The sequence below is a fragment of the Apostichopus japonicus genome, chromosome 4 (genome assembly GCF_037975245.1).
Source record: "Apostichopus japonicus isolate 1M-3 chromosome 4, ASM3797524v1, whole genome shotgun sequence".
In the NCBI taxonomy this organism is placed as follows: Eukaryota; Metazoa; Echinodermata; class Holothuroidea; order Aspidochirotida; family Stichopodidae; genus Apostichopus; species Apostichopus japonicus.
The window spans coordinates 853,152-876,067 of record NC_092564.1 but is presented as its reverse complement, the minus strand read 5'-3'; the positions used below and the strand labels follow the sequence as shown (position 1 = coordinate 876,067).

Here is a 22,916-nt window from a genome sequence, read left to right as displayed (position 1 = left end):
AGTTTCAGACAAAAAAACAACATGTACCCCTTTCGTCCTTCTTTGCCATTTTCTGTGATATATAAACATTGTGTTTAATGATTCAATGAGTTAGCAGCTCATTACCAAAGATACTGAAAATTGCTCTTTAATTGAACATAAAAATAGTTATCTCGAAACATTGCTTAAACAACAAGCACGTTGTTTCACAAGAAATAGCTCTATCTCAGCAAATGAAAGAAATTGTGTAACATATCTGAACAGGATCACTGGGCTTGAATCATTTTAACATCATAGTATCTAGTTTGATGTGAAAACAAGCTTTATTCACAAAAAGGAATGTCTTTTTCCTTAAGTTTGATCTAAAATCCACAACTCTTACAGCTATTGAACGGATTCACTTCATTCCTTGGCAGATAAGACAATCATCACTCTCCATAATTTAAGCTAATTTGTGACATTTTCTGAGACTGGCAGGGACATAGTTTGTCATCTTTTCATTGATAAAATGAAACAGATTATGTTTAAGTGTTTGTTTTCTTGAAAATTGTAATACTACAGAAGACATGATACCATCATGACCACCTGGCCACCTTGGGTGAAGAGGGAGGGGGGGGGTCTGAAAAATTATATCAATTTGGTAAAAGTCTATGTTTGGTGCTTGGTTCCATTCTGAGTGTTTTACTTTGTGTTTTTTATTAGCTGCTCATTTGATTGTTGAGAGGAGACACCAGCAGCAACAGCAGATGTACTCACTAACCAACTCCAGTAGCTCCCTCCCCAGTACTCCACACTCTACATCAACATCATCCAGAAGTCACCCATTTGGTCCATTTCCACCTCCTGGGCCAGGCCACTACCATCACCACAGTTCAAATCACTCCAATAGCCAGCATGTCCACCCACCGACACCGTCAGGCTCCAGAAAAACCAGAGATGGGAGTAGCAAAGAAGGAGGAGGGGGTGGAGGAGGAGGAGGAGGGGGTGGTGTAACAGGTAGAGAAGGTCCTATGCAGATAAGTCCAACCAGTACTCCAAATTTTGCCAGGAAGTCTCGGAGAAAGTCCAATATTTTCACAGTAAGTCTCTTTTCATACTTTTGTACCGATCGGTGAAGTAGTGATTAAGTACTCTCTGTTATAACTTTGAAATAACTACCACAAAAATAAAACTATCAGTGAATTTCAAATTCCAAACGATATCCATTTCAAAGTAGAAGATGAGCAATGAATCTCAAGAGCGGATAAATAATAGGTAAACAAAAACAAGAGGAAAAGTAGAAAGAGAGAGAGAGAGATTTATTAAATTGTGATTAATGTTATTGATAAGCAGATGACTAAGTGAAAACTAACCATGAGATGATGACTACTACGATCAACTTGTGTTTCTAGATTCTGTTCGTAATACAGTACATTCATGAATTATACATTCATGTGGCAGGTTTACCCAACATGGTTTGTTATAGTACTTACTGTAAAGATCTGTGTAGTAAATATGCTAACTTTAAGACAGCTTTTATGCACAATATATCTATCGTTCATAACGTAAGAGTATCATCACAGTTATTTTGGTCAAATTTGTGGAAGTGCATTGTTTACTTCATTAAACCTTATATCCCAGTAACGAGGCCACTGGAGGAATGTCTAGCTAACACTACATTCAAAGATTTCAATTTGTTTTGGTTAATTACCGTATGGTCCATGCAAAGGTAACATAACAACAACTCCTTGTGGTATTATAACTGCATTCATTATTATTAAGTTGATTTTCCTCTGGTCACTCCCCATCTAACTATACTACATGGCTGGAACATTCATTCATGCCATCTCTTCAATATTACCTTCTCTGCCCTGGTCACTCCACATCTAACTAAACTACATGGCTGGAACATTCATTCATGCCACCCCTTCAATATTACCTTCTCTGCCCTGGTCACTCCCATCTAACTAAACTGCATGGCTGGAACATTCATTCATGCCACCCCTTCAATATTACCATCTCTGCCCTGGTCACTCACCATCTAACTAAACTACATGGCTGGAACATTCATTCATGCCACCCCTTCAATATTACCTTCTCTGCCCTGGTCACTCCCATCTAACTAAACTGCATGGCTGGAACATTCATTCATGCCACCCCTTCAATATTACCTTCTCTGCCCTGGTCACTCCCATCTAACTAAACTACATGGCTGGAACATTCATTCATGCCACCCCTTCAATATTACCTTCTCTGACCTGGTCACTCCCATCTTACTAAACTACATGGTTGGAACATTATTCATGCCACTTTACCTTCTCTGCCCTGGGCAATCCCCACCTGGCACTTTGATCTACATGTAGTTCATGTCACAATTTGGCACAGTTTTTAATTTCATTTTAAATAGAAAGTAGTCAATAGTGAACTTTTACCTATTATCACAGTAAGCATTTAGTATCCATGTTAATTAATTACAGCTATATTGACAGGCCTTTTTGTTTCATCAACCAATTTCATAGGCAGTGCACCTTATTGAGCTTGTATTATCTCGTGCAAATTAAAACTGAAGTTATTTGATTCATTTCTGAAACATGAACATGTATCAAACAGCCTTATTTCATTCTCTTTCTTGTAATTTATGCGCAGCTGGAAATTGCATTCACTGGTATTTTTACTGAATTTGGTTTTAGATTATAGAGTGGCTGTTATGAATTATAAGTACCTTGGAAATTTATCCCTTCCAGACTTGAAGATAATTTCTTTAATAGCAGCTGTGTTTATGTTACTATGGTAACAACATCCCTTCTAGCATGTTTGGTGTTTTATGTCATGTATATTCTGTAAATAAATTCTCCATGCTCAGCTTATGGTTAGATGCTTCATATGCTGTTTAATGAGCTTTGAATGTTGTGCGAGAGCACCAGCGTGTGGAGACGTATATCTGGTTGGGGATAAAGGCAGGGCATTACTTGACTAGGAGGGTGTAAATTTACAGTTACAGTAGACAGCCTCAAATTTGCAACATGACACTTGCAGCCGAACAAAATAATGTGGTTTATTCTTAATGTTGCGCACATGGATTCAATCCTAGGAACAGAACAGTAGAGAGTCAATTCGATCAAGTTTTTAGGGAATAACATGTTGACTCACTTTAGCCCTGCTGTTTGTGGTTTGTGATTAAACTATAAATTCTTGGTTTGTTGTTGTGAGGTGTTTTATTCTGTTCTTGTGATAACCATGTTTAATATCAGTTATGTGGTCACAACATTTCTACTTCTGATTCTGAATGAATTTCCTTTCCCAGAGAAGAGGGTGAAGAAACACTTTCCTGGCTTTGAAAATGCTTCAAAAAACTGTATCGACGTTAGAACCATTTGAGTATTTGAAACAAAGTTTATAGTTAAACAAAGGTGCCTCCAGGTGTCTAGGATGACCCAAATACCCAGTCTGGAGATATGGGATAGTGGGTCATAATTAAAAAGAACCAATTAATTCTCTCCTTACGATAATCACTCTTGAATCTTAGTATCTGATAAGTTCAAGTATTAATTTCTTTGAAAGCTTTCAGTAGATTAATGGCAGTCTCTGAAAATATTACCAAGGGATTAATTTAGATCATGTCAAATTTAATTTGTTTGTTTGAGAAAGAAATATTTGTTAATAGAGGACTTTTCAAGCCTTTTTGATGTTTTTTTGTTTTTTTTGTTTTGCACTGTTGATCCGTCCATCAGTTGTATTACAGTACATAGTCAAAGCCACTGATTAGATTTTTTTTTTGAAGTAAATTATTAGCTTTTAATTACCTACAGCCAGAAGTGTGAGATGACTTAATTACCTGTCGAGTTGGAGTGGATTGTAGTAATAGTGAGTCATTAATTAATTGAGAGATGGTTGACTCTAGCTTATAGCAAAAATAAAACAATAGAATTATCATTATGTAAACTTCCAGCTAGACAGTGAAGTTTAAAGCTCAACTCATTATCTAATAGAAACTTTGTCCCCCCTCTCACAGCCCATCCAACCCCCCCCTCCCCCACCAACAAAGTATAATAAGAGAGAGAATTAAGTAGAGAATAGAGTAGATGAAACAAATATAAAGGACCAAAATAGGATATATAGAAAACCATCATTTGTGCAAGTTTTGATAAGAATTGAACCTCTCTTTCTCTCTCTGATTTTGAAATAGAAGTCTGTACCATTAATTTAGTCATTTGGCTTATTTTTTCTTGAGAAATTGACCTTGGTGCTTGAAGTTGTCTCCCCTATAGAGCAGTTTACTTGTTTACGATTTTAGTGCCGTGAGCGTTTTCTCAGGGACTTTCAAATTTCCCCTTGGAATTGATACATTGGCTATGAATGGTTGGCTAACTCTTAAACACCTAATAGATATGATTGATTTTCACTTAAGACCTGTGGGTTTTTGTTCACAGCATCATTGCAAAAGTGTACAACACTAACATCTTTGTGCATTCAGGCTTGCTCTATGTGCCTCAAAACTAATGATCTTGCTGCCCGAAAGCAATTATTACTTCTTCTGTGAATTGACAGTTTGTACTGGATTGGAAATAAGAAAAGGAAAGAAAATTACAGAAATTTTAACTCAAAAGTATAAAGTGTTTCCTTCAAATATGTAGGATATTACTTTTGTCTGTAGATGTGGAAAGATAGAAATATTGTTAGTCGCTATTATAACACACCTTCTGAGAGACAGTTTTGTAAGGAATTTCAGCAAAAAATTAACAAAACAATGCATTATAAATGAACTTCTAAACTGTGTGGATAGAGATAAATGCAGTGTGAAGATATGAAGATCAGTTGCATTGAATGTTTTGTGTCATGTGGCCTTATGTGTGATAGTGTGCAGCCACATTGAAGTTGTTTGCACAGTATCATCATATACATATACTTGAACCTAGTAATCATCTAGACACTGTTAGTGTTGTCCATATATGGACTGAACATTCTGAACCACCTACATTATACCCAAGTGGGGGATAACTGAGTTTGACTTTATTAATTACTTGGGAGATAGTCATAACATTGACATATTTGATGTTATATTTATGACAAGGGCTCATTTCTTTTGTCAATTAGAGTCATTCCACACTCCCACAGTATTTACTTTTCTTATATTAAGAGTGAGCTCTGTGTTGATTTGCTGCTAACATCTGTTATTTTTAGAACTCAGTACTTCCCTTGCTAAGCACATGATGGAATGCTTATGATAAATTATGTTAACTGTTACATATATGTTGTAGGTTAATGTGTGGTTGACAGTGATATGTGAACTGCAATAAATGAAACAGCTGGGTAGCCTGTCTGGGTTTGGTTTGAATTCAAGTTTGATTAAATATAGGGTAGCCTGCCTCTCTGGGTTGGTTCAATGGCTATTTATATTCAATAAACAGTAGGGTAGCCTGCCCTCTCTGGGTTTGGTTTGGATTAAAAAAATGGGTAGCCTGCCTCTCTGGGTTGACCAGGAGAGGCAGGCTTCCCTACTGTATATTGAATATAAAGAGCCAAAATAGCCATATAAATAGCATATAGCATGCTATAATTTGGGGCCTATACTGACTACCTTAATTTTTGTTCTTACAGCCAAGCAAATCCAAGCCACAGAATGAAGAGAAGAAGAATGGAGAGACTGTGACAACTACTCAACAAGCTCCACAACAGGCCGTAGGGAGTGGAAGAAGCATACCAATAAAACAGGTCAGTGGTGTGAATTGGTACTCATAGTGTGACTAGGGGGGCAGTAGGTGGCCCTGTAATGTAATGTGGGAGAGATATTCACCCCACCCACACCCCCACCCCACTCACCTCCCTAAAAAAAAACAGGTTAGTAAAGACAAATAAGGACTAGGGTAGTGAATGATGTAAACCTTGCATCTTTTCCCTTCTGGATATTGAATGTCATACAGGGAAAATATTATCCAATATCTTATAGAAATATGCTGTTCTTGTTTGTTTACAGGGCATACTTCATAAACGGAGCAGTAAAGCATTAAACAAAGAGTGGAAGAAGAAATATGTGACACTCTGTGATGATGGAACCTTGAGGTATCATCCTAGCTTACATGTGAGTATAACAGTAGCCTTATTATGTGACGATGGAACCTTGAGGTATCATCCTAGCTTACATGTGAGTATAACAGTAGCCTTATTATGTGACGATGGAACCTTGAGGTATCATCCTAGCTTACATGTGAGTATAACAGTAGCCTTATTATGTGACGATGGAACCTTGAGGTATCATCCTAGCTTACATGTGAGTATAACAGTAGCCTTATTATGTGACGATGGAACCTTGAGGTATCATCCTAGCTTACATGTGAGTATAACAGTAGCCTGATTATGTGACGATGGAACCTTGAGGTATCATCCTAGCTTACATGTGAGTATAACAGTAGCCTGATTATGTGACGATGGAACCTTGAGGTATCATCCTAGCTTACATGTGAGTATAACAGTAGCCTGATTATGTGACGATGGAACCTTGAGGTATCATCCTAGCTTACATGTGAGTATAACAGTAGCCTGATTATGTGACGATGGAACCTTGAGGTATCATCCTAGCTTACATGTGAGTATAACAGTAGCCTGATTATGTGACGATGGAACCTTGAGGTATCATCCTAGCTTACATGTGAGTATAACAGTAGCCTTATTATGTGACGATGGAACCTTGAGGTATCATCCTAGCTTACATGTGAGTATAACAGTAGCCTTATTATGTGACGATGGAACCTTGAGGTATCATCCTAGCTTACATGTGAGTATAACAGTAGCCTTATTATGTGACGATGGAACCTTGAGGTATCATCCTAGCTTACATGTGAGTATAACAGTAGCCTTATTATGTGACGATGGAACTTTGAGGTATCATCCTAGCTTACATGTGAGTATAACAGTAGCCTTATTATGTGACGATGGAACCTTGAGGTATCATCCTAGCTTACATGTGAGTATAACAGTAGCCTTATTATGTGACGATGGAACCTTGAGGTATCATCCTAGCTTACATGTGAGTATAACAGTAGCCTTATTATGTGACGATGGAACCTTGAGGTATCATCCTAGCTTACATGTGAGTATAACAGTAGCCTTATTATGTGATGATGGAACCTTGAGGTATCATCCTAGCTTACATGTGAGTATAACAGTAGCCTGATTATGTGATGATGGAACCTTGAGGTATCATCCTAGCTTACATGTGAGTATAACAGTAGCCTGATTATGTGATGATGGAACCTTGAGGTATCATCCTAGCTTACATGTGAGTATAACAGTAGCCTGATTATGTGATGATGGAACCTTGAGGTATCATCCTAGCTTACATGTGAGTATAACAGTAGCCTGATTATGTGATGATGGAACCTTGAGGTATCATCCTAGCTTACATGTGAGTATAACAGTAGCCTGATTATGTGATGATGGAACCTTGAGGTATCATCCTAGCTTACATGTGAGTATAACAGTAGCCTGATTATGTGATGATGGAACCTTGAGGTATCATCCTAGCTTACATGTGAGTATAACAGTAGCCTGATTATGTGATGATGGAACCTTGAGGTATCATCCTAGCTTACATGTGAGTATAACAGTAGCCTGATTATGTGATGATGGAACCTTGAGGTATCATCCTAGCTTACATGTGAGTATAACAGTAGCCTGATTATGTGATGATGGAACCTTGAGGTATCATCCTAGCTTACATGTGAGTATAACAGTAGCCTGATTATGTGATGATGGAACCTTGAGGTATCATCCTAGCTTACATGTGAGTATAACAGTAGCCTGATTATGTGATGATGGAACCTTGAGGTATCATCCTAGCTTACATGTGAGTATAACAGTAGCCTGATTATGTGATGATGGAACCTTGAGGTATCATCCTAGCTTACATGTGAGTATAACAGTAGCCTGATTATGTGATGATGGAACCTTGAGGTATCATCCTAGCTTACATGTGAGTATAACAGTAGCCTGATTATGTGATGATGGAACCTTGAGGTATCATCCTAGCTTACATGTGAGTATAACAGTAGCCTGATTATGCATCTGCTTACCTGTCTAATCACCATTTTTGCACTCCTATTAAACACTGTGTTCACTGAATTTGGAAGTGTTATGAATTGTGTTCTTTACTTACACAGGACTTAATATAATGGGCTTTTCAACCTGCCAAGTTGACAAACCATGACATTTTAAAGGAAAGAATCCTTCTGACCTCTACAGTACCCTCCCCTACCAACCACCCACTCATACCAACTACCCACGCCACAGGATTCTAATACAGAATGCAGTGCTGTTGCTCTGACTAAATGAATCATATATCCTAGACTTGGAGTAAGATCATTTGGTATAGGCCTGTATAGGCCCAATGTGTTGTGGTTATCTTTGACATACTATCATGGTGTATATACAGTTATACAGACCTTAGACGCTTGGTCACAATACTATGACTAGTCACCTATTATTCTGTAGTACTGTTTTTGTTGGAGTAAGATCATTTGGTATAGGCTTGTATAGGCCCAATGTGTTGTGGTTATCTTTGACATACTATCATGGTGTATATATATATACAGTTCTTGTTTGGATTGACCTGGTCATGAGTTATCTGATTAACTCAGTGTTTCACTGTTATTTTACTTTCACTTTCAAAATTGTGTTGTTGGAGATTTTCAAAAGGTTGCCAAAACAAATCAAGGATCCAAGTTGAAGCTATAAAAATTTTATCATTTGAGTTACTCATTAAATGGTTAAGTATTCAGGCAAGCTACTGTTTCTTTTTTATGAACAAACCATTCTCCTGCAAGGAAGGTCAATGTTATATCTATTAGAGCCCTATTCCTTATGTGGTGCACGTGGCTTACATGAAGTCTTTCCGGGAGTTATGCCACACATAATTCCTCAACTCATAAGTGAACAAGGAGTGTGAATTGCTATTGCCCCAGATAGTTTCAACCAGGTAGCCTAGATGAACATGTTTATTTAAGGTCAAATTACTTTAACCATTTGAGCCCTACCCCCTCAGCATCTAGTAAACTGTATATTTCAACAAAGCTATAACCTGTTTGTATTCAATGTTGTTGTAGAAGCTGAATATATCAAGAAGAAAAGAAAGTAAGAAAGGAAGGTGAAAAGTATGATGAAAAAAATTCATAGACAACCTTCATTTTTTTTTCATTTTAAACAAAATGTTGTCTAGTGTATTTCCTGGTTGATTATGGTCCCTGGATTACCTGGATGTAAGGTAGTGAAGATACCTGGGTATTTCAGATTGAAAATAGAGGTGATTAAATAGGATTCAATTCACAGATGACTGTGTGTTCTACTCTGAAACTGAATTTATTGGTATCAGTTCCAATTGTTATTGTGTGATCATTGGCAATGGTCAAAGACTAATATTGTTCCATTAGATTCTGTATCAATGCATATTAAATGTAGTACAATCTAGTACTAATGCTTCCTCTTGTCTTTAAAATTAAGCAGTGGTAGCTTCTCTTCGTGGTGATGACAAGCCTTGATAAATTTTTACCCTTTCTTGTTCAAATGAAATCTTGAAACCTGTTGGAAGGTAACAACAGATGCATGTGTACAATGCATTGTTTCCATGAAGGGTATTATTAATCAATCTGTCCATTTAATTGCTTGATTACATTTTTTGGATAACTGTCATGATTATTTGGATCTTTGCAGGATTACATGAGTGATGTTCATGGTAAGGAGATCAAGGTACAGAATACCACCGTCAAGGTACCTGGAAGAAGGCCTCAATTGGCCAAGTCATCACCTCAGTCAGGTAACATCAAAGTGGCAAATGATATCAGCAACAAAACTATGAACCCTGCTGCCAGATCAAGTAAGGAACTCTTTGATATTTTGTAGCAAACTTCACCTGATGATGAAGATGCTGATGCACTTAGCAGTGATGTTGCTCCTACTGCTGCTGCTGCTTCAGAGGCACTAACAGTCACCGTCATCCAAAAATAAACATATTATTGTTTCAAGTGCTGGTGATGGTCAAGGATCGGCTAAATGCTTCTCACTTGTAAATTTACCCATTCATTGTCGCTAGAGTGAGGTGCACATATGAAATATCTTGCAGTTACAGCCAGTGTGTTTTAGTTTGTATTTTGGATTGACTAGAGAAGGTAGTGTTAGGGTTAGTGAGATGTGTAGTAGTTTGTATTTTGGATTGATTAGAGAAGGTAGTGTTAGGGTTAGTGAGATGTTTAGTAGTTTGTATTTTGGACTGATTAGAGAAGGTAGTGTTAGGGTTAGTGAGATGTGTAGTAGTTTGTATTTTGGATTGATTAGAGAAGGTAGTGTTAGGGTTAGTGAGATGTTTAGTAGTTTGTATTTTGGACTGATTAGAGAAGGTAGTGTTAGGGTTAGTGAGATGTGTAGTAGTTTGTATTTTGGATTGATTAGAAAAGGTAGTGTTAGGGTCAGTGAGATGTGTAGTAGTTTGTATTTTGGACTGATTAGAGAAGGTAGTGTTAGGGTCAGTGAGATGTTTAGTAGTTTGTATTTTGGATTGATTAGAGAAGGTAGTGTTCGGGTTAGTGAGATGTGTAGTAGTTTGTATTTTGGATTGAGTAGAATAGGTAGGGTTAGGGTTAGTGAGATGTGTAGTAGTTTGTATTTTGGATTGATTAGAGAAGGTAGGGTTAGGGTTAGTGAGATGTGTAGTAGTTTGTATTTTGGATTGATTAGAATAGGTAGGGTTAGGGTTAGTGAGATGTGTAGTAGTTTGTATTTTGGATTGATTAGAGAAGGTAGTGTTCGGGTTAGTGAGATGTGTAGTAGTTTGTATTTTGGATTGATTAGAAAAGGTAGTGTTAGGGTTAGTGAGGTGTGTAGTAGTTTGTATTTTGGATTGATTAGAGAAGGTAGTGTTCGGGTTAGTGAGATGTGTAGTAGTTTGTATTTTGGATTGATTAGAGAAGGTAGGGTTAGGGTTAGTGAGATGTGTAGTAGTTTGTATTTTGGATTGATTAGAATAGGTAGGGTTAGGGTTAGTGAGATGTGTAGTAGTTTGTATTTTGGATTGATTAGAATAGGTAGTGTTAGGGTTAGTGAGATGTGTAGTAGTTTGTATTTTGGATTGATTAGAGAAGTTAGTGTTCGGGTTAGTGAGATGTGTAGTAGTTTGTATTTTGGATTGATTAGAGAAGGTAGTGTTCGGGTTAGTGAGATGTGTAATAGTTTGTATTTTGGATTGATTAGAAAAGGTAGTGTTAGGGTTAGTGAGATGTGTAGTAGTTTGTATTTTGGACTGATTAGAGAAGGTAGTGTTAGGGTTAGTGAGATGTGTAGTAGTTTGTATTTTGGATTGAGTAGAATAGGTAGGGTTAGGGTTAGTGAGATGTGTAGTAGTTTGTATTTTGGATTGATTAGAGAATGTAGGGTTAGGGTTAGTGAGATGTGTAGTAGTTAGTATTTTGGATTGATTAGAGAAGGTAGGGTTAGGCTTAGTGAGATGTGTCGTAGTTTGTATTTTGGATTGATTAGAGAAGGTAGTGTTAGGGTTAGTGAGATGTGCAGTAGTTTGTAGTTTGGATTGATTAGAATAGGTAGGGTTAGGGTTAGTGAGATGTGTCGTATTTTGTAGTAGTAGTAGTAGTTTGTGTAGTAGTTTGTATTTTGGATTGATTAGAGAAGGTAGTGTTCGGGTTAGTGAGATGTGTAGTAGTTTGTATTTTGGATTGATTAGAAAAGGTAGTGTTAGGGTTAGTGAGATGTGTAGTAGTTTGTATTTTGGACTGATTAGAGAAGGTAGTGTTAGGGTTAGTGAGATGTGTAGTAGTTTGTATTTTGGATTGAGTAGAATAGGTAGGGTTAGGGTTAGTGAGATGTGTAGTAGTTTGTATTTTGGATTGATTAGAATAGGTAGTGTTAGGTTAGTGAGAAAGTGAAAGCAAGAGAGAGAGACAGTCTTGCTTTCCTGTAGGATTGAAACTGACAAAAATATAAAAACGTAACCATTAGTTACAAAGCTAAACATTGAGACATTTGTCTTGAAAGGAATGGACGTCAATTGGAATGTTAGTTTTCTTGACATGTAGCTTTTCATAGGAGGGATAACACATTTGTGCACCTTTAATGCTTTATCAATGTAATGTTACTTATGATTTAAAGCAAAAGAAAATGCAGCCTACAAACCATTCTTATTCAAACATTTTTGTTGGTGTTAATAGCTTTCTTTTTTACCCATTTAATGCTTATTTGCATCTACGTAGTCTGCTGTGTTACGTATGTGCCATATCCAACCTATTTATTTAGACAATATGTAGCCACCACATTGGTTTAAAATTCATTAATCTTATATTCACTTTAACCACATTATGAGACTTAATAGCAACTCATATACAAAAAGCAAAATAAGTCTCTGGTTTGAAGAAATATGATAAGATTCAACTTTGCATGAAAGAAAGTTGCTCAAACAATTTACAATGCTTTATTTTGCCGGAAGTTAATTTGTTAAGGTAGAATAGGGAAGTCTGCAGTGAGTTAGTTATAGAGAACTCCTATGCCATCACCAGTGCTTTGGTCACATTATTTTCAAAGCAAGCCTCCATTGCAAAGTAAACTGCTAACAAAACTTCCACTTGATTTATGTTGCTTGGGGTTTTGTTTCCCATCAAACATTATGTGTTCTTCTTTCATAGTTTTGTTGTTTGGACTCATTTTATTAATCTTTCTTTCTCATTTATTGGGTTTGATTTGTTATAGTTTTATAATGTAAGTAGCTCTACATGTCATTGTACTAATCTCAGTTCACTCATTAGATCTTTGTTTATACAGAATTTCCCTCTGGGGAACAATCTGCATTGCTACAGTGAGAATATGTTGTCATCATGAAGTCATGTTAGAAATCTTGAAAAGTGAAACTCTGAGTGGCTGGATTCTGATGATAAGTTTACATTTCTATCTATAAGCATAGCACCATTTAGCCAAGGAAGGGGTCTGTGGCAGTGAAACTGTCATGATAGGTTTCTGTACTTAGCATCTCTTATGTGGATCAGACAATGGCTGAAGGATATGTCTGGGATGACAAAGAAAAGGAAAAAGAAAGGAAACTTAATCTAGCAGTGCAAAGTACTGTGTTAGATTACTGAATGTGACATAGCTGAATGTGACATAGCTGAATGTGACATAGCTGAATGTGACATAGCTGAATGTGACATAGCTGAATGTGACATAGCTGAATGTGACATAGCTGAATGTGACATAGCTGAATGTGACATAGCTGAATGTGACATAGCTGAATGTGACATAGCTGAATGTGCCATAGAATGTTAATGAAACTATTACTGAATGTGACATAGCTGAATGTGACATAATGTGACATGGCTGAATGTGCCATAGAATGTGACATAGCTGAATGTGACATAGCTGAATATGACATATAATGTGACATAGCTGAATGTGCCATAGAATGTTAATGAAACTATTACTGAATGTGACATAGCTGAATGTGACATAGCTGAATGTGACATAGCTGAATGTGACATAGCTGAATGTGCCATAGAATGTTAATGAAACTATTACTGAATGTGACATGGCTGAATGTGCCATAGAATGTGACATAGCTGAATGTGACATAGCTGAATATGACATATAATGTGACATAGCTGAATGTGCCATAGAATGTTAATGAAACTATTACTGAATGTGACATAGCTGAATGTGACATAGCTGAATATGACATAGCTGAATGTGACATAGCTGAATGTGACATAGAATGTTAATGAAACTATTACTGAATGTGACATAGCTGAAAGTGACAAAGCTGAATGTGACATAGCTGAATGTGACATAGCTGAATGTGCCATAGAATGTTAATGAAACTATTACTGAATGTGACATAGCTGAATGTGACATAGCTGAATGTGACATAGCTGAATGTGACATAGCTGAATGTGATATAGAATGTTAATGAAACTATTACTGAATGTGACATAGCTGAATGTGCCTTAGAATGTTAATGAAACTATTACTGAATGTGACATAGCTGAATGTGACATAGCTGAATGTGACATAGAATTTGACATAGCTGAATGTGCCTTAGAATGTTAATGAAACTATTACTGAATGTGACATATCCCAAGTAGGTGGATCTCTTCAATGACATGTAAAGATATTAACTATAGTGTAGGCCTCTTTCTTTCAAATCACCACTGTCTATATGAACTGCTGTTTGTTTACACTGTGTACCTTCAAGACCTAATAGAAGTGTGTGTAGAATACATATTTAGATCTCACGTAACATTCTTAGTCTTAGTGACACATGTTGACCTCTCAGTTTTGTAACAAATTTGCACTAAATAACCAACCACTAGTTGTTTCGTTCACTTAGTATGTTAGCATAATGACTGTGATCTTGACTCTACCCAGATAACATATCCAAGTCAGGTAGTGCTAAAAGAAACCATGATCTTGGTTGATTCACTAGCTCATGATATTTGAATTTATAGAATACGAAATCATTCTGTTAATATATTTTTGTTTTATTGTCTGAAGTTAGAATATATTAAAAATGTTGTTTTAGGTATCTTTATTACATATGCCTCTCTCATTTTGTTAAACTTTTGAAACTATATGGCTTTAAATGTTAGATATAGACAAAACAATGCTTGCATGTTTAATAGCAATACCCTTCTCCATCACAGAGACTGTCAATGTGGTCATTGTATCCCAACTAATGATATACATTGATGATATTAAATGATGCTCTAACACTTCCGTATGTTTCCCCACAAATGATGATCAGGTTCTGTGCATTCCACTCCTGGTATGCCGAGAGAGGGCGGTCTACTAACTCCCAGAGAGAGACAGGAAGCTGTTGCCAAATCTACATCCCTTCCGAGAGACTCAAATTTTGATGCTCTTGTCATATCAAACTCAGGTGAGTGTTAGAAATGATTCTTATAAATGATGATATCTGTTGTTAAATAGTTAAATGAATCATTTATGTCATGTTTGGTAGTTAATATTTATGGAAATATGAGCTAAAGAGCCTAATATCAAACATGGGCTAAAGAGCCTAACATCAAACATGAACTAAAGAGCCTAACATCAGATTAACATGTATGGAAACTCAGCTTCCTCTAATGGTCTCTCATTCAAAACTTGTTCTAGCAAATAAAAATTGTTTGCTCTTTCAAAAAAATTGTTGAATCTAATAAAGTATAGTTTAATAATGTCTCCATGATTGTCAAGATAGTCAAATCATTGATCTATAACAGTCTATGGGCTAGTTGAAGCAAGTAAGATGTTAATGTGTGGCTTTGTGTCATAATACTTGTAATCTCTACCTTTTTTATATGAAAATTCATCTTTGTTACAAATCTCATCTCTATGATGGGATCTTTGGTATTGTGAGTTATGACAGAGATTTTGGTTGATTGCATAACCAGTTTATTGTAGGAAGTGTAATGTATAGAATTGTATCATTTACATTGTGTGGAAATACAATCAAACTCAAAGGAAGGGCTTTGGCCTTGAATGTGTGAACTTCACCGGTGTGTATAGACATGGCTCTTATAGTCTAAACATTGCTATGAGGATTGAAGCATTATTGACCATCATGATAAATAATCCTAATTGATGTTTCATTATCAGGTGTGGCTAATGGAGGCTTCGAAGCACCACCTATCTCATTCCCACAAATGGGCAATTTAGTTAGTGGAAAAGAGAGCAAGAAGAAACACAGGAGGATGAGAAGTTCTGCTGGAAGTAAATTAGACAACCAGAACATGGATGGTAAGTTGATGAGCCAGGCAATGCTTGACCAGTCATGTTAAGACAGTCTGTTACTATAAAAGTAAACATGAAGGTGGGCTGGAGGGTTGGGGCTTTGGTTGGGGTGGGGATGACACATAGCTGGGGCTTTTCCTGGTTTTTGAAAAGAGTAATATTGCATTTAAGTTTAGTTCAGATGTGTTGTCCCTATTATTTCATGAAAAATTAGTTTGTACTCTCAATGGTAATTAGCTGAGCAACACACATATATGCTCTTCATTCTATAATTTATTGATTCATTCCTTTCCATGATAGAATCTGATGAGTATGAGTTTATTCTGCATTCCTTGGACAATAGACAATGGCACTTTGCAGCCGGATCAGCTGAGGTAAGTCATATAGTCAAATACTCATACTCATATAGTCATACTCATACTCATATAGTCATACTCATATAGTCAAATACTCATATAAGTCAAATACTCATATAAGTCATATAGTCAAATACTCATACTCATATAGTCATACTCATACTCATATAGTCATACTCATACTCATATAGTCATACTCATATAGTCAAATACTCATATAAGTCATATAGTCAAATACTCATACTCATATAGTCATACTCATATAGTCATACTCATACTCATATAGTCATACTCATATAGTCTAATACTCATATAGTCAAATACTCATATAAGTCATATAGTCAAATACTCAAATACAAATATACCATAGGATGGTTTCTGCGCTCCTTGAATCTGAATGTCTATAAAAAAAATATATAAATTAACGTAAAGGATTTGGGCAGTATGAAGTTACATCTTGGCACTCAACATACAGTTTAACAACAGGAGTAGCAGTTTTGAATATGCACATAACAAACGCAACATGATAGTTTGACAAACATGCAATCTATAAGACAATCTTAGAGTTACCAATAGAAGGTGGTGTCCATGCTGATCTTGCCATCACTGACTCAGAGAAAGTAAATCTCAATATTAGTATCATCAAAGCCTAAGCAAATCTCAAATTTATTGTAAATGCCTGTTATATTAGCATTCTGTTCTCTACACAACTCTTACTACCTCAACCTGATTAAATAATATCTTAGTAGCGCTGGAGAGCATGTCACATGACCCTTCATCCATGGTTGGTACATTTTCCTACTCTGAGGTTAAACTTGCAGATTTATATGTTTCGATGATATAAACTTGCAAACCCTCACACAGCCACCCATGTGGTTAATGCCACTGCAGACAACTTAACTACTAGCATGTCACATGACACTCCTTCCATGGTTTTAACATTTTCCTACTGTGAGGCGAGACTTGCAGATTTATATATGTTTCGATGATATAATCTTACAAACCCTCACACAACCACCCGGGTGGTTAATGCCACTGCAGACAACTTAACTACTAGCATGTCACATGACACTCCTTCCATGGTTTTAACATTTTCCTACTGTGAGGCCAGACTTGCAGATTTATATATGTTTCGATGATATAATCTTACAAACCCTCACACAACCACCCGGGTGGTTAATGCCACTGCAGACAACTAAACTACTAGCAGGTACTAGCTATTGAAATGATATTCCATGCTACTAGCCCTGTACACTTTAACTGCATTGTATGTAGCTCAATATCGGCTACTATGGAACCTTGCATCGCATATGTCAAAATATCCCTAAAACTGTGATAACTGTGATAGTATCGACAAAGAAGTGATACAAATTTTAATGGAGTTTATATTAGCAAAGAGACAGCAATGCTTCTATCCCATTCCACAAACTGTTGATTGTAATCCTTATATTAGGACCTAACCTAAACAGGTGTGGCTGCTGAGATTATTGACATTGGACATAGGCCATACATTATAGGATAACGTTCACATAATTGAAGCAGGTGTATAAGCAAAGCAATGTGATTGATGTATTCAAAGGCGGGTAAGTGGTTTGCAATAACTTCTGAGAAATGTGTATAGTTGCACTGCTATTATCCATGTAGCTTACAGTAGGCTACCATGTTAGGATAACCAAATGTTAGGCTGTGTCTATGACTGAGTTGATATATTTAGGCCTGGGAATATTTTTGTGTGTGTTTAAGTTATGATACACCTAATGAAGCCAACTACTGGCAACTTCTCCTAGGACAGGCCCAGCTGCAGATAATTTCAGATTGTTTTCCAACTGTTAGTGTCATCTCTGTTGTAGCTATATGTGCTTTAGGGATGCTGTTTTTACTACCATACCTAATCCTATGTGAGTGTCATCTCTGTTGTACCTATATGTGCTTTAGGGATGCTGTTTATACTACCATACCTAATCCTATGTGAGTGTCACCTCTGTTGTAGCTATATGTGCTTTAGGGATGCTGTTTATACTACCATACCTAATCCTATGTGAGTGTCATCTCTGTTGTACCTATATGTGCTTTATGGATGCTGTTTATACTACCATACCTAATCCTATGTTAGTGTCATCTCTGTTGTAGCTATATGTGCTTTATGGATGCTGTTTTTACTACCATACCTAATCCTATGTTAGTGTCATCTCTGTTGTAGCTATATGTGCTTTATGGATGCTGCTTATACTACCATACCTAATCCTATGTGAGTGTCATCTCTGTTGTAGCTATATGTGCTTTATGGATGCTGTTTATACTACCATACCTAATCCTATGTGAGTGTCATCTCTGTTGTACCTATATGTGCTTTAGGGATGCTGTTTATACTACCATACCTAATCCTATGTTAGTGTCATCTCTGTTGTAGCTATATGTGCTTTATGGATGCTGTTTATACTACCATACCTAATCCTATTTGAGTGTCATCTCTGTTGTACCTATATGTGCTTTAGGGATGCCTAATCCTATGTGAGGTTAACATCAAGTCATTTGATTGCAGGAGAGAGACAGCTGGGTGAGTGTGGTTGAGCAGCAGATTCTAGCAAGTCTACAGACCAATGAGAGCACCAAGAGTAAAAGCAATGCAAATTCTGTTGAGCAGCTGGCAACTGTTGAGACCATCCGTAAAGTGGCTGGCAATGATGTCTGTGTGGACTGCAGCACTAAAGGTAACATTATCCTGCATTGCTCATACTTACTGCTCACATTATTGATGTAAGGAGGTAATATGTGTTAATGTACATCTAACATGCCTAATAGGAGGAGGAGGAAGAATTGCTGTTTCCTTGGAATTGTAACAGTTCTCAAATTCCATTCATCTCTCATATCTTTCTTTGTATCATTTCTCATTAAAAAGGAAAGACTGCTTAAAGTAAATAATATGAAGCATTCTTTAAATTCATTACATAACAACTGTATTTTATCTTTGATGCAAGTGTAAACACCTTATGATCTGTTCGCCCTTCATATGCTAATATGTTAACTTGATATCCTGTAGATCCTGACTGGGCGAGTTTAAACCTTGGTGTGCTAATGTGCATAGAATGTTCAGGGATCCACAGGAACCTGGGATCACACATATCCAGAGTACGATCCCTCACATTAGATGAATGGCCGTAAGTGTTTGCAGTTTCTATAGTCTTGTTACATAACGGTAGTGTGAACGCAGATACTTAAGTACAAGCTGTACTTCGTTTGGTTCACTAACTTCCAGACTGCTATTCAACACATAAAAACAAAGTTGCAATGCAATTACCAAGAATGTCAATACTAAGCACAGGCATGACACAGTCTTAGCCAAATGTGTGTATCGGTGGGTTGAAGATAGCATCTATAAATGTGTGTATCGGTGTGTTGAAGATAGCTTCTGTAAATGTGTGTGTTGGTGGGTTGAAGATAGCTTCTGTAAATGTGTGTCTCTCTCTCTAGTCGACAGAAGTCGGAATCATGTTGAGATTTGCCCATTTATTTCTGTCCCTCATCAAGTTAGGAAGATCAGTTTGAAGCACCCCGATGTCCCTAGCAACTACATCTATATAGCTGAGCTTATGTTTCCCCCTGTTTCTCCTTCCATGTTTTGGTGTCCACATGATAAGTTGAGAGACTGGTTCCTTGGTGTTCCTGTATGAGTGCCCTGCTAGTTTGAGACGGCGTTGTTGTATCTTACAGGATAGTTTTGGTTCATTGCCATACAGTTCAGTATTTGTCATATGTTGACTCCAATGTACATTTGAACATTTCCGTAAAAGTCCTGTGTAGCACCCATCTAGTTTTGCTTCCAATTCCTTCGTAACTGTCCATGTATCGGAGCCATACATGATGACAGACTGTACAGTTGATTTAAAAATGTCTTGTTTGGTCTTTCTGTTGAGGTCAGATTTCCACACAGTGTCCATATTATTACAAGCAGACCATGCCATGCCAATTCTTTGTTGATTTCACTTTTACTGTCTCACAAGGGAACCAAGGTACTTGTAGTTGTCGACTTCATTTAGTTTTGCACCACTACTTGTTTTGATGTCGATTTTGTCCTGGGTCTTGATGTTGACTGTGAGATATTCAGTTTTTGACTCATTAAGTCTAAGGCCCACACTTCTAGCATGCTTTTCAACCTTTTGCAGTAGCTCATGACCGTTGTGCTGATCATCGCTACATAGGACAATATCATCCGCAAAATCTAGATCACATAGGACTTCTTTTGGATATCTTGAGCTTCTTCTTTGGTTGAATGTGAAGCCTAGTTGCTCTGCATTTATGGTTGATTTCCTCATTATGTAGTCTAGTACGATAATGAATAAAAACGGGGCCAGAGTATCGCCCTGTAGAAATCCTGCTTTGATTTGGAAAGGATCAGTGGCACCGTCGGGTGAGAGAACGATGGCTTCGGTGTTTTTGTACATAACTTGGATGGCACTGACCATTTTTGCCGGTATTCCATAAGCCCTGAGTATTTTGAACATTTTTCCTCTATGAATCGAGTCGAATGCCTTGCGAAAGTCAACGAAGGTTGCCATGAGGGGGAGATTGTGAATATCTGCTTCCTCTATGATGCGCCTCAATGCTAGATGTGTGTATCGGTGGGTTAAAGGTAGCTTCTGTATATTTGTGTATTGGTGGGTTGAAGATAGCTTCAGTAAATGTGTGTATCTGTGGGTTAAAGATACCTTCTGTAACTTTGTGTATTGGTGGGTTGAAGATAGCTTCAGTAATTGGTGGGTTGAAGATAGCGTCTATAAATGTGTGTATCGGTGTGTTGAAGATAGCTTCTGTAAATGTGTGTATCTGTAGTTTGAAGATATCTTGTGGTGATTTGGTATAGTGCCAGCAATTGCAACATTTACATACTTAAGTCAGGAAGTTCTCAAAAGGAAAATGATTTTAATAAGAGAGAATGAAGTTGCTTTAAAGACAAATAACATAAATTAAGCATGTGGTACAAGAACCATAAGGGGAACAAAATCCAGTCACAACCTCAACATGTTTTATTCTCTTGCAACATTTGCAGTTTATGTCTTTGTCTTTGAGGTGTTCTACATGTAGAAAGCATGTGATATGCTTACAACCAGCTAAAATTCTAAGTCTTGTATTAAGTTTCAAAGTAAGGTTCATCCATTGTTAAAACTATTATTTGTAAACATGTTTTGACTGAAACCGTAAAAAATAGCAGGTAAATGAGAGTAAAACACTAACTTTTTCAAGTTTTGGTTTCCTATGAAGAGAGTGATGCAAATATTAAAGATGATCTTCCCCTTTTCATTTATGTTATTCTTCAACAGTTAATATACTATAAATCTTTCTAAATTTACTGTCATAGAATTGGCATTGTAGTTATGATGGAGCATGAAGCCCAATAAATGCTGGTCTCTTTGAAAATGAGATTTAGTACATTATAATTATTTGCATGGATTGTTGGACATTAATAAGGAATGCACAAATGAGTTTTCTCTGTGGAATACCAGACAATTACTCTACATTTTTGATTCAAAATGGTTCAAATGCATTATGTCTGTGTGTGTGTGTGTTTCATTAATTTGGCAACATTGTGTCTTAATCAGTTTATATTATATATCACTCTTGCCTACATTCACCCTACAGTTCCTGACATCATGTAATAAAATAGATGTTTTACTTTTAATTCTTACCACAGGCCAGAATTGACAAATGTCATGTTATGTATAGGCAACGACACAGCAAATACAATATGGGAGGCCAACCAGAACGGCAGAAGTAAACCAACTGCACAGTCTGGCAGGGAAGAGAAAGAGAGGTGGATTCGCTCCAAATATGAAAAGAAGGAATTTATCGCTGAAAGGCCCTCCCCGGACAAATCACTAGGACCGGTAAGTATATTTGAAATAGGCTAAGGCTTCATTGTTATCTCCTTCATCCCGGTAAGAATCATAGTAGCCAAGATAAGTAGGCCTGCTGCTTTCTGGGTAAATTTGTTGTGACCATAATACATCAACCTGGCATTATTTGCTGGAAGCTGATGTTTGTCATAGCATGCAAAAAAGCTGCATTTAAAAAGTTATCTTGTTTTTTAAAATAAGAAGCGGGAATTGAATGATAACATCATGATGCCTCTTGTGTTTGTTTTGTAGACATTAATGGAGGCTGTATCTCAAGAGAAACTTAGAAATGTTTTAATTCTGCTTGCTCATGCCAAACCTGAAGATATCAACTGTACCTATGGTGATGGAGATGGCAGAACAGCACTGCATCTTAGCTGTGCAATGGCCAACTGTGTCATCACGCAACTCTTAACATGGGTAAGTGTACACTTCTCTCTTAGGAAGTGACTATCATATGAATAAATTAGCTGGGTAGTGGCAATTATGAACCCATTGTACTCTTATTTTGTTATGCAACATCAAGCAATGTAACTGTCGCGTCCGTCCCAGTACGGTAATGCAGATTTCGATGGTCGCGTGGCAGGGACGACACGAATAACGTGAATAACCAGTCCAACAGAGAGATATAGTGATTCGTACTATTTATTTCGCCGGATTGATCAGATTAAATATGGTGAAACCTATATAATTAGTGGAATTTCTTGTATATTTTTACGTGCCTTCACACATGGAGACCTTACACAGTAGAGGTATACAGTGAGACTGAAGTGGCTTACAAAACTGTCATACACGAGGCAAAAGACAAGATACTTTCCTCCAATCATAAGTTAACGTTTAAGTCACATGACAGCAGCAGCCAATCACACTACATATAAGTTGAATTCCTGGAAATCATTTAAGGGATAAGTTAACAGAGTATTTACATACATCTGCATATGTT

The 22,916-nt window shown here is 36.9% G+C and overlaps 1 protein-coding gene across 17 annotated transcripts in view; it reads left to right on the top strand.

Moving 5' to 3' along the window:
* The window catches only part of LOC139966047 (arf-GAP with GTPase, ANK repeat and PH domain-containing protein 1-like), a 90,239-nt gene that overhangs the window by 59,722 nt on the left and 7,601 nt on the right, over positions 1-22,916 (top strand). For 16 of the 17 annotated variants that reach the window (XR_011792428.1, XR_011792427.1, XR_011792436.1 and 13 more), the window contains exons 6-16: positions 682-1,058; positions 5,557-5,670; positions 5,933-6,037; positions 9,661-9,823; positions 14,741-14,875; positions 15,592-15,732; positions 16,027-16,100; positions 18,625-18,793; positions 19,123-19,240; positions 21,772-21,964; positions 22,226-22,393. Coding sequence is in view for 3 of the 17 variants with exons in the window: in XM_071968685.1 (XP_071824786.1) it covers positions 682-1,058; positions 5,557-5,670; positions 5,933-6,037; positions 9,661-9,823; positions 14,741-14,875; positions 15,592-15,732; positions 16,027-16,100; positions 18,625-18,793; positions 19,123-19,240; positions 21,772-21,964; positions 22,226-22,393 (1,757 nt within the window). In the remaining 14 variants the exon portion in view is untranslated. The remainder of the gene's footprint in view (positions 1-681; positions 1,059-5,556; positions 5,671-5,932; positions 6,038-9,660; positions 9,824-14,740; positions 14,876-15,591; positions 15,733-16,026; positions 16,101-18,624; positions 18,794-19,122; positions 19,241-21,771; positions 21,965-22,225; positions 22,394-22,916) is intronic. The other variant, XM_071968686.1, reaches the window with a different exon arrangement.